This window comes from Dermacentor silvarum, chromosome 1, assembly GCF_013339745.2.
Source record: "Dermacentor silvarum isolate Dsil-2018 chromosome 1, BIME_Dsil_1.4, whole genome shotgun sequence".
Taxonomy (NCBI): domain Eukaryota; kingdom Metazoa; phylum Arthropoda; class Arachnida; order Ixodida; family Ixodidae; genus Dermacentor; species Dermacentor silvarum.
The window spans coordinates 5651970-5664186 of NC_051154.1; the positions used below are offsets into that span (position 1 = coordinate 5651970).

The 12217-nt window shown below is 47.6% G+C and overlaps 1 protein-coding gene across 3 annotated transcripts in view; it reads right to left on the bottom strand.

Annotated features, from left to right (window-relative positions):
- The window catches only part of LOC119456255 (mitogen-activated protein kinase kinase kinase 12-like), a 237110-nt gene that overhangs the window by 132202 nt on the left and 92691 nt on the right, over positions 1–12217 (bottom strand). For all 3 annotated transcript variants that reach the window (XM_037717919.2, XM_037717911.2, XM_049660863.1), the window contains exons 7-9: positions 8691–8849; positions 8320–8478; positions 5604–5933 (exon numbers count right to left, since the gene is read on the bottom strand). In XM_037717919.2, coding sequence (XP_037573847.1) covers positions 5604–5933; positions 8320–8478; positions 8691–8849 — 648 coding nt within the window. The remainder of the gene's footprint in view (positions 1–5603; positions 5934–8319; positions 8479–8690; positions 8850–12217) is intronic.

Sequence of the window (12217 nt, forward strand, 5' to 3'; positions counted from 1 at the left end):
AGCTTACGATGCACCATTTGTGCTGCGTGCATTTGTCCTAATCTGAAATCTGGCGAAAAAAGATTGTAGCGAGCATCAGTGACGCTGCGCTATGCTTCGTCTGAAAAGAGGATTCCGCGTCGACACACCGCTGCAAACAAACATCCTGCATGTTTGTTCCATGGTAGCCGTCACTTCACGCTGAAGGATTACTACCACAATAGAGAGTTTAGCGTGTCCAGTGTTCGGGTAAAGGCAAGCGCAAGTGGTCTGGGCATTTTACGGGATGAGCGGAGGCTCAAATGTGAACATCCTGCATGGTGCCAGCCACCTGGTGGCACAGAGCTCAACCAAAAAAACACAGAGCTAATATAGCAGTAACCAAGTGTATTCTACTTTGCTGCTGATGCAAATTTTCGGCAGAAGCGTACTTGTGAACCCGTCTTTTTAAAGGTTTAAAATATTTTAGCCTTCGGTACAGCAATATTAGCTCTGTGTTTTGCTGGTTAAGCTCTACGCCAGCAGGTGGCTGGACCCTGCAAGCTGATCAGGCCACTCACATACGTCTACGCTAAAGCGCCTTCATCGCAGTGATAGTAGCATTTTGCGGCAGCACACCGCTGCAAACAAACGTCCTACGCGTCTGTTGCAAGGTGTTTTGTTTTGCTCGAAAGTGGATTAAACCACTGACTGCACTTTATAAACGCATGCCAACAGCCATCGATCTTGCACCGTAAGCAGACAATGTGCAGCGTTGTAGAAGGCACGGGGTTATTTTTCTCTCATGATCTGCCATGAGCTGTAGCATTACCCTCACGAGAGCTCTACCAAGCCAGTCATCAAGATATAAAGTCTTATTTATACCAAGAAATATGCGTTTTAGAAGCACAATTTTTTGAGCGCGACTATTTCTTTAGTTGTGGAGGCAACCAGCTGCTGCACTTTGGTCATCTGGACGGGGTCTCTCCTGCCTTCTAAGTTGTACCCGACCATAGTGCATTCATGGTGCAGTTCGTTAAAGTGTTGGCATGAAAGGTGCTCATTGAAAAGCGGCACATACTGTGGGGACTCCTTTGGACTGCCGTCTCCAGTTCATGCACGACTTGGGCCATTCGCTCGCACAATCGCTAGTGACATGCCATTACAGCTTTGTTTTGCATAGCGTCTGCCACCCTAGTGCCGCAACCCCTGTATTGTACGCTCATTTTGTACACAACGGGGAATAAACCCTCTTTCGTTTGTACCACAGCTGGAGCAGTCTCTATGCCTTGCCGGTGAGTCAGTGAACCCACCACAGCACACCTTTGCGTCCAATGCACAGTTGGGACAAGCTACATGTTTCCATAGATGTTAGCTAGCCGGTGCCGGGTACGTTAGCCCAAGCTGCCACAATAACCAGTGCATTTGTGGCGCAGCATGCTAATGTGTCGGCTTGCTGTCTGTCAGAAACTCTAGTGATGTGGGTTCAATTCCACTCAGCATCGGCGAAATTTAAGGGATGTTTTTTGTCATTGTAGAGCGGCACATTTCCAGTGGCTCATACCTAGTTACCCAAGTCGGCGTCAAAGACATTCGTTGAAGAGTTGCACACACCTACCCAGTGACCCAAGTTGGCATCAAAGAGGTTGTGTGGATTGAGGGTTGCGCCGGCGTCATTGCGCGGGCTAACACCTGTTCTGCCGTCCCCCCTGGTTTTTCCCCGTCCTCCGCGTAACCGGTTCCCGCGGTGGCGCTGCGCACGCGGCGGTTGCGCTCAGGGCGGGGCGCTGACGTCACGAGGCGGCCGCGTTTCGGCTGCTAGCGGGAAGCGTGCCTCGGGACTTCTCTCCGGGACCAGACGGTACGTTCATGCATTCCTCTCGTCCGCCGACACCTTTGTGACTAGGACTGGGGCTCGCGCACGGTGCCTTTGCCCGTGCGGGGAGCGCGTACTTTGTGCTGATCCTTTCCCGACGCTAAGCCGACGAGTGGTGCCATTAGTGCTCGCGCAAGGTCGTACCTCGCCGAGCCGCACTTGCCGAGAGCCTAAGCCGAAGGATATTGCCCGTGCTCTCGCGAGTTGACCCATTGGTTATCGTCAGAGCAAGTAGCATAGCCGCCGGGACTTTCCTAGCGGCGTGTCCCAGCTTGAGCCTGTGCTCTCGCCGCGACGTGCTATAGGCGCCTGTTATTGTATTTTCGCCCTGGTGCGGGACCCCTTTGGCTCCCCTCCGTGCGGGCGTTTGTGCAGTGCTGGTGCCGACGGTTTCAGTAAACGGTTTCCGTCAACTCAGGGCTTTACTGTGTTTTTGTGTGCGTCGCTCAGTAGCCCCTTGCGGCCTCTGAGCTCGCGCGCGAGCGGTGCTGGAGGCGACGGCTGACGCGGCCCTGTGGCTCGCTAAGCTCGAACCCGCGGTGGTTGGTCTCCTGTGAGACACCAAGAACCCACAAGGTTTACTGAAGACCAGCACAGACTGAGTGGCACATACCCAGTGCTTCAAGTCTCCATCAAAGAGTTTCTTCGGTGCCTACCCAGTCCCACATGAACAGTTACCCAAGTAGATGTGAAGAGCTTTGTTGAAAAGAGACGTGTGTACACAATGGCACATACGCAGTGACCCAAGTTGATCCGATGGTTGGTTTTGAACCCTGTTACGTCAGCACAGCCACCGCGATGCGCTAACCATTCGACTACGGACTACCCATTGACCCAGGTAGGCAGGAAAACGGTTAGATACAAACATACACAGATAGACCTCGGAAAGTGTGTGAAGCACCCAAAAAATGATAAGGCATTAACTCTTTCACTACCACGGGAAAAAGGCAAGTTTTTACTAGGTGGAAGGAAATATTTTTTGGCGGCTAGATACTAATGCCTTATTTACATTGTTTGGTATCAATATGTAGCTAAAAGAATTTTCTATTCAATAACATAAATGTTGCATATATGTTTAATTCACAAATTAATGAAAAAAATTTTTATAATGTAAAAATTTATACGGTGAAGATATCGTTTGCTTGAAAAAGGAGCACAACTTTAAAAATATCGAGAGAAAAAATTTTAAGCTATACACTTTGTAGCTTATTATGTCATAAAAAGATTATAGAAGTTTCAGAAAGTATTGCCTAAAACTGTTTTTACCGAAAAAAAAAAAAGTTAGCATGGGTGTGTGGCGTGCCATTCTCCAAAGCAGTCCCTCGTCCGGATGCAACACAGATACACACCACATGGCTCACAAAAAACTGTCGTCTTCATTTCTACTTGTTTTTTCTCGTAGCAGAGCTTGCAGTTACAGCACTTTTCTTGCACCTGGGGCTTGTGCTCCAACTTCTTTGGAGGAGGTGGAGGGTGAACATGTCTGTCGTCCATCCCAAAAATCTGGTTGACCAGCTCAATTCGGAATGCAAGCTGGTGAAAGTCAGTCTTTCTGGAGAGCTCCTCTATCTCATGGTGATGTTCCCTGTGTGCTTGAAAAATGATAAAGCTGTTGACAGCAATGTCAATGCAATGGAAGAACAGTGTCTTCCCCCACCAGACACACTTCATCAAGACATTATAAGAAGTTGATCAGACTTGTCAACACCAAGCACGCTCTTATTGTAGTCTTCTATCAAGAGCGGCTTCCTGATGGGGATCTTGGTCCATCGGTCTCCTCTCTTCACTTTCCGCATTGCACTGACGTGATTGTTGGCAGTGTGTGCTGTACTCATCATGTTTATAGAGCGCTTGTCTTTCAACTGCAAGTACAGCACATCACTGCACCGCAGCCAGCGAATATCCCCTCGAGTTGCTCTTTTCTCCCAAGTGGTGTCTTTCAACTGGGAGGGAAATGCGTGACGATCCTTGCGCGTTGTTCCGCAACAGAGAGTTTTCCGCTCAAGAAGATGTTCAAAGAGGGAGCTGGACGTGTAGAAGTTGTCAAGGTAGATGATTTAGGCTTGACCCAAATATACCTCACACAGGCTGGTTGCAACGTCATAACCCACTCCCTTTGAGCTGGGTGTTTCTCGCTTCCCGGTGTAAACACTGAATTGGACACTGTAGCCGGTACTTGAGTCAGCGAGGACCCACAGCTTATACCCCCATTTGACCCCCTTGTCACGCATATACTGCCAAATTCCCGATCGTCCTTTTGATTTAACCATTCGTTCGTCCAAGCACAAATTTCAATATAGCTTAAAAAGCTGACAGGACACGCCATTTATATGCAGCAGTAGATGTGTGATCCTGTGCAGCTTGCCATCGAGGATGGGGTCAGTCTTCTCCGGGTCCATGACACTGAGAAAAGCAAGGAACGAAAAAAAGCGGGTCCTGAGCATAATCTTTGGAGGAATGAGGCCCGAAAATAACTCCGAGGTATTCCAGTATAGATGGAAGCAAGGTAGCTCCACAATTCACATGTAGATCAGGACTCCTATACACTGCATCACTTCATCGGGACCGAAACTTTTCCGTGAGCCATCCCTTTCTGCGTATGTCTGCCTCTCTAAAATATGCGTCCACACATATTTCTTTGTGTTCCCGCAAATAACGTTGATCAGCTCTGCGATGAAAAAGAGTTGGAAGAAATCGACGGCCCGCCTGAAGCGCTGTGTTACACCGAAGCGCGCCATCAACTTCAACCCCCGGGTTTCATCTTCGAAAAAACTGTACGCGATTTACAAGGAATCATGTCCATATGGTGGCATCATCATATGGTGGAATCACGTCCATCCATGGTGGTAAGGAATCATGTCCGTATGACGTTGAAACTTAGAAAATAAATAATATAGCTGTGAGTACACGCTCCACCGCTCACAACTATTTATTAGTAATCGAAATGTGCGCCGCACATACAGCCGATGATCACCCGCTGGATGTTCCGGCTTGACTTGATGCATCCTCGTCATCGGTGCTGAAATCTGATGTCTTCACATTTTCTTCAGATTCACTACTGCCGATTTCATCCACAAAATCGGCTCTCGAAGCGCTCGATTCGCCAGAAACACATCTTCCAGGAGCGTCCGCGCGTGATGTTGATGCCATGATCGACGCGTACGCCCAACAATCTAAAACCTTTAGCAGTGCATAGATAAGCGCTGCAAAGCAAAAAAACCAACAACACATAGCGAATCACGTTGTGTGTTTCCCACTTTTTAACCTAGATGGCGCTAGGTGCCCACAAACCGGGCGAGCGTGCGAGAATTTGAACTTAAAAATGCGTCGAGATTTGAATGGCGCGGTAGCGAAAGAGTCCAAAGCAACATTGTACAGGGTCATTTTCTGCATTCTTGATAGCAAATGTTGGTGCCAGAAATTTGTACGAAACGGGATCGTATCAACAATGTTCAACTGTATTTAGCCTCTCAGGGATGGGCCAGTGTTCCCTATCCGCCCTTCTCATCGTACCGAGCTCTCTGTGAAAATCAATAAACTAAGGAGGTTCCCCACTGTGCACACGATGTGAGGACCCCTTGGCAGAGGCCACTCAAAAGCATTAAGCTTGAGGAGTTGCTTCGAACAGCGGGAAAAAAAGGTTGGACAAGTGTACTGATTCCGATGGAGATTGTCCCCCCCCCTGGTATTTGTGTGTGGCATGTATGGTGGTTTGGCTCGGGCCCTCAGCTGAAGTGTGACTATCGAGTGATCACCCATGGAATCCCACCGTATGATCTCACGCTCGCGCTGCTCCAGCTGCAGCAGGCAGGCCGTGAATTCCATGTAGAGATTGTTGGTGCGCTCCAGCTTGCGCTCGTAGTGTAGCCGAATGTCCTGGGCATGGCGCAGCTCCTCCCGCCGCCGCCGGATCAGTTCCTGCTCACCCTGGGGTTGGCCCTCCTGTCGAATACTCTGCATGTAGCGCCGTATCTCCTCCTTCCAGCCAGCCTGGGCTGCAAAGTAGCTCTCCTTTGGCGTGCTCAGGATCTCCACAGCTGCTATATCCAGGTGCATTAAGATGTGCCGGAATGAGGGCCGGTTTCGTGGCTTGGGGCTCCTGCACAAGATGACAGTATTACCAACAAAGAAGCCACTCCATTCCATTGACCTGCACTTTTTCAACTGGTGAAAAAGCTCTGCCCCCTCCAAATTTCAAAAGAAAGTAAGTATACAGTTAAACCTCGATATGACGCAGTCGTTACTTAGTTAATATATCAAAATTTCGTTATACAGCAGACTTCCATTATTTCGACCCTGATGAAACTGGCAAAAGTGACCGCATTATCTGGCAGGTCAAATTAAACAAGAGGCAAACAAAACATCAAAACACAACGCTGATTCATTTGGCAGTACTTGCCCGATTCCAACGCTGTATCCCCTGAATGAAACGTGCACGTGCTTTCTATGTGTCCAAAGTAGAAAACAAATGTAGAGGTAACATTAAAGCTGCTAAACTAAGTAGAAATGTGGCGTGCACTTCATTTTCTAGCAAGAAAAATGGGCAAGGGTCTAATATGTGTTGCACAGCAGCAGCCAGTTTCCTAATGTCAGCTTCGCCACATGGTTTTCTTTTTAATGTCATCTTTGCTGCAATCAGTCGTGTTATGCGGCAAAGTATACGAATCGCCGGATGAAGCTATGGCCATCTTCGTTTGCCCAACCTTTGCCCCCCTAGCAACACGCACTCAGCCACATGCAGCAAAGGCCAGGCTAGACCACCCCCTCATTGACCACGTGATAGCCCTCCGCTTGCTCACGAGGGAAGAACATGTGATGCGCTTTCCCTCGCACCCACAGCTAAAGGGTGTGATATCATCTTGCCTTTATGGAACATGACGGTGAGAGGGCCCTGCAGCTACACTTTGGCAGCAGCTCTCACATAGAATTCAATCATTTGAGCATCTGCATCCCCCGATATTTATTGCTTCGCGGTGGCAGGAAATTTTCTTTATACAGTATAGACCACTTAAATTTGTAACCGCTTATAGTGCAGGACCGGATATAGTGCGGTTTTTTCAGACTCCCGTTAATTTTCCCATAGTACTCCATGTATACACGTATCGCTTATAGTGCAGTTGCGGGAAACGAAATACTGGTTACAGTGCGGCTGCCTGGGAGTACGGAAGTCAGCGGAGATGGCGAACGCTCCGCTCAAACGGGCGCCCCAAGGAGTGCTCGAGGAAGAGAGACAAAGTGGAGGAGAAGGGCACGTGGTGCGAACGAACAGCCAGTGAGTCTGAAACCAGAATCTTGAGTGCAAGTCGTGAAATATCACGGTGCGCATAGCGAGCGAGGGCCACGAAACTGTCAACGCCGGCCAACGCTCGTTTCACGATAACGGCAGAAACAAAACTTCAGGGAGCGGGCGGCGCCGGCACAGCACGGCAAAAGGCGCACGCGGAGACCGTGGAATGTAAGGGAGGAGGGCGGCAGGTAAACGGATTTCGCCTCGGCAACTATGCCACTTCGGTGGCTCCCCTCGCCCTCCCTCGTAGCTCCCTCACTTTCGACTGTCACCGTGCGCGCCCGCCGCGCCAAGCAGGCGCCGCCGCTCCAGCCGTCCCGGCGCCAGCTCCCCGAAGTTTCGTTTTCTGCCGTTACCCGGAAGCGGGAGTTTGCCGGCGTGGTCAGTTTCGTTGGCCAGCCTGGGACAGCGCCGCTGCTTCCCTCTGCGCTGTAGCCGCAGCGTGCAAGGTCAACACGTGACTAGAAAGTAGAGGAAGCATAAAGGAGAAAGAAGGGTTCACTGCCACTTTCTACACGTGGCTACGGTAGCGTGGCTGAGACGTCGGCACGTACACGCATGTTCCGGCGCAACGCAGAATCGGCGACCTTGCCATTTGAGAGAGGGTGCAATTTCCGCCGCGTTTTTTTTCTTTCTTTTTTTTTTTGTTTTGTTTGCGCGTGACATTGAGTCTCTCCTAAGCTTTTACTTTATGGCGGTGCCGGAGCAATGCCGGTCGGAGGCGTCGCCGCGTGATTTGGTTTGAATTAACGAGATTTGACTGTAAATTGAATGCAAACGTTCTAGCCGCATTCCTTGATTGTCGCATACGCGTGGCGGCTCGGTGCACATGTTTTGCATATGTGCGGGCCTTGAAAATTGTTGCTTTGGTTATAGTGCGGTACCGCTTATAGTGCGGATATTAGCGACTCCGGCGACTTACGTTATAAACGGTCTACACTGTATTGAAGTTCGTCATACAGAGGTTTAACTGTATATTGGTGCACAAGGTAGTAAAGTATGCAAACAAATGGCATTGCTACAAGGCACATAAAGGATTGCCAAAAAGGCCCATTTTTGAGCAAGCAAAGTGTGACATTTTTTGTTTGTGTAATAAATTGAATTTATTTTAATTTACAATGTTGTCTAAGCAAGGCATAATACGTATGAAAGTGCAACAAGAGGTCATACATGAGAAGGTGGATTGTGTCATGCTCACCAGCACTGGCGCATGAGCAGCCGGAACCCATCTGGGCAGCTGGCAGGCACAGGTAGGTGCAGGCTGTTGTTGCCCACACCCCAGATGATGGCATTGGAATCAACATCCTTGTACGGTGTCTCACAGTTGAGTAGCTCCCACATGACCACACCATATGACCTGCAAAACCAGCGTGCCATTGAATATCCCAAAGTGTGCAAAATAAAAAGTCAGCGCTTGTCCGCTGTAAACATGCATGCAGAAATGTAAGGTTGTATATAATAACTTTTCACATCCAATCCAGAAGTGACAACAGTATTTGTGCACAGTGCCAAACCCGTCCTGTGGCTTACAGACATGCAAAAACTGTCCCAAGCAGTAAGCAGACGTACCAGATATCCACCTTCTCGGAGCAGGGCTCATTGCGGATCACCTCGGGCGCCATCCAGGCCACTGTACCAGCAAAGGACATCTTGGTGCTGCGCTCACTCCATTGTCGGCTAGTGCCAAAGTCCGAGATCTTCAGCACATCATTGTAGCTGATCAGGATGCTGTCACAAGCAATAATGCAACACACATTTCGATCTCTTCCAGCTAATACAGCATCAAATTACTACAGTCCAACCCATTTATAAGGTCTGTTGGGTGAAAACCGCGATCTGATTATGAGGCATGCCATTGTGGGGGACTCCGGAATAATTTTGATCACCTGAGCACCTTTAATAAGAACCCAATGTATGGCACGCGAGTGTTTTTGCATTTAGTCCCCATCGAAAGGCACCTGGCGGTGCCGCGAAGGCGTCTGAATTATCGGGCATGTTCGAAAAATCGGGCGTCCAGAAAATCGGCCGTTGACTGTATTCGCTTCCCCATCATTTACCATTTGAAAATAAACATACTTTCTTCAATTCCGTAGCCTCCATAGCCCTGCCACTTAGGGGGTAGTGATGTTGCATCCATGACAAAAAGGATTCTAGGCTACTTGCTCACAGACCGTGTTGCATCCGAGTTCTCTAGGCTTGGCAGGAAGGGCAAAGGGAACTTCTCCAAGCTGAACGTGGCAACATGCATGCTCTGTAAGTGTTGGTCTTTGTATGGTAGCTTCTGCAGATAGGTTTAATTATTTGACTATTGGTGAACTTGTCTTTCACTTTCAGCTGCTGTTCGCAAAAGCTTTGCGGATTCTTTCGAACGGTACAAAGCCGAGTGTGCTGCAAAAAACTCATCTAAGACATGCCCCTCATAGAGCAAAGGTCCGCCACTCTCTTGAGCATCATGACAAGAAGCCAGCAAGTGATTAGTCTGGAGAGTAAAAATGCAGTGAAACTGACTAAGCCTTAAACATAAGTACATCACAGTGCATTCTAGAGAAGGAACGAAAGGTGAAATGATACACACATGGTACTGGTTCTGTTTCTGCATTTCTGCTTTGCCCCTTGTCAAATGTGCTGTGATTTTTCTGTTTCTGCAAGACCAACTAGCCTGAACTTGCGTTTTAGATAAGTGAAGCCAGGCAGTCGACAGTTAGCCTAAATGTTCATTTAGATTTTACACTGGTATTGAAACTGTCAGGTCACTGCTGGCTCAGTTTATTGCTTTGTCATGTAACAGATTGCTTTTTTAAAGGAGCACACATTTTTGTTCATTGCTTTAAAAATTTCTTGCCCATACCTTCTAAGTCCCTAGGATTTCTGTGTGTTCCTTTATTTTTTCTTCAGCTCCGGGCAAATTGTGATCTGTTCTTTCATCCTATGCTTACTGCCACTTGCATACTGAGGTGTATTAATATTTGTTGTGTACTCTTTGGTTCCCTGTGTACTGTAACGTTCATATTTTTTATTCAAGCTCTTAGTTGCCACTAATCACTTTATTTATTGACAGCTCTGGCCCAAATCAAGTGGCAATGCTGGCTTCACTTTTAAACATAACGTTTTTGTACTTTGCTGCTCTCACACTTGGCGTGTGTAAGCTAGCTTAATTGGGAAAAGTCTTTCTAGTTGTCTTCCATGCAAAGGTCACGGTGTTCATTCCCAGTAAAATTTTTATTCATTACCTCAGGATTTCAGTGCAATCTTTCATTAGTTATGTTCAGTTACTCCATTAAAAGTGGTTCGTGATGTTCCGTTTTCAATTTAGTGAAGTTGCTTGTATTAAGAGAAGCCATTGTACCTTGTGGGGTCTCACATGTGCTCTTGGGACAAAGGAACGACAATACAGTAGTGGAAACAATCACAAGGGCATTTATTGCGCCTTTCATACACCAATGCACACTAGCCGAATTACAACCTATAGAACATTCAGATGGGCGCGCGACAAATCAAGGAAGTCCGACTCACCGCGACCCGACAGCGAGCGAATATGTTCGCCCCATGCTGTGACACTATCGCCTAGTCATTCACGTGTACGGTCACGCAAACGGTGGCGCGTTCGAATGATCCGTGTTCGTCCATACCGGTGTCCTACTCTTAGCCTCGCGAGATGGTCCCGCGAAGCCTTCGTGCGTGTTGGTCGCCGATCCCAAGCCAAAGAGGAAGCGCTTTTTCCCTTTTTCTCCCAAGTCACCCCGCCGTTCGATGGCGTTAGCATCGCGACACTCGCGCCATCTCTTGCAATGCGCCACAACCACCACGACCACCACCGGCACTTAGCCACGCGGTGAAGCCGGATTACAGGAGACGCGTGAGAGTCGCGCATCCCCACAACCTACATACCTGAGCTGTGATATTTTGGGTACTCTTCTGGAGCTGTGATATGTGGCAACCTTTTCATTTCTAGTCAGATTTTTATACATTTCCCTGGTATTTCTGTGTTTTCTTTCATAGGTATGTTTATTTACTCCATCATAAATGCTTCATGATGTTCTGTTTTCACTTTATGTGTTGTATTGCTGCTTGTGTGAGCAAAAGTAATTGTAGCTAAATAACTGAGTCGCGATACGTGGCAACCATTAATTTTACCCAATACCTTAGGATTGGCAAAGCGGTCAATGTTTCATCCTTTGCTCTGAAGGTGAGCTGAAATCTCCTCGATACTTCTAGTTGTGGGAAAATGTACCTACTAAGTGCTCCAATATTTGTTATCACTGCCATTTGTACGATTAATTTCTTCAAATAGACTGTTTAGACACTTTGTTCTAGTGAAAATTTTGTAGTTACAGTGCACCATAGTATAATGGTGGCGTGCAGCAGAAAAACAAAAAATTGTTCTCATTTGTGATATTTCCAACTGGGTGGCTGCGGAAATTGCATATTTTGCTGTGCTACTATTCTAGAATTTGCCAGTTAAGTGTGTTGAACAAGAGGCAGCTTTATACCATTTCTTTGGACAAGTGATAAATGTAAACATTTAAAATACAAATAATGTAGTTATAGCCTTGCATTCTAATGAAATATAAGCAAAAGGTGGAAGGGAATACATGTCCAGATTACGTTTACAGTGGTCTCCCAAGTGTATCCTGTGGACCTCACATGGAGATTGAGGGGACTTGCTTTGGGGTCAAATCGATAGTCCAAGTTACATCTAAAGAACAGCAACTGGCGATGTAATGATGTCCTTGGGATTGGTTAAATGTCCACACTGGATGTTTAATAGACATCCGAGGAATATTCGTGGTTAGCTGGGTACCGTCCGAAATACGTCTGCCACAGGATCTCATTTCGGATGTCCGATAGATGTACAAATTTGTTTTTTCGATATCCATCGAACATTCGATGGACGCCTGTTGGAGATTTGCGAACGTCCATCAGATGTCCGTTATATCGGAAACAGATATCCATAGGACGTCCGATGAATATCCGTGGTTGCTTGGGAAGTTTTAGCGAGCCTGGCTGAATAGAATTTTGGTGAGACCGAGTCCAAGTGAGCCCTAAGCAAAAAGTATATTTTGTGCGCAAGACTCAGTGAGTTCTGTTCATTTTTG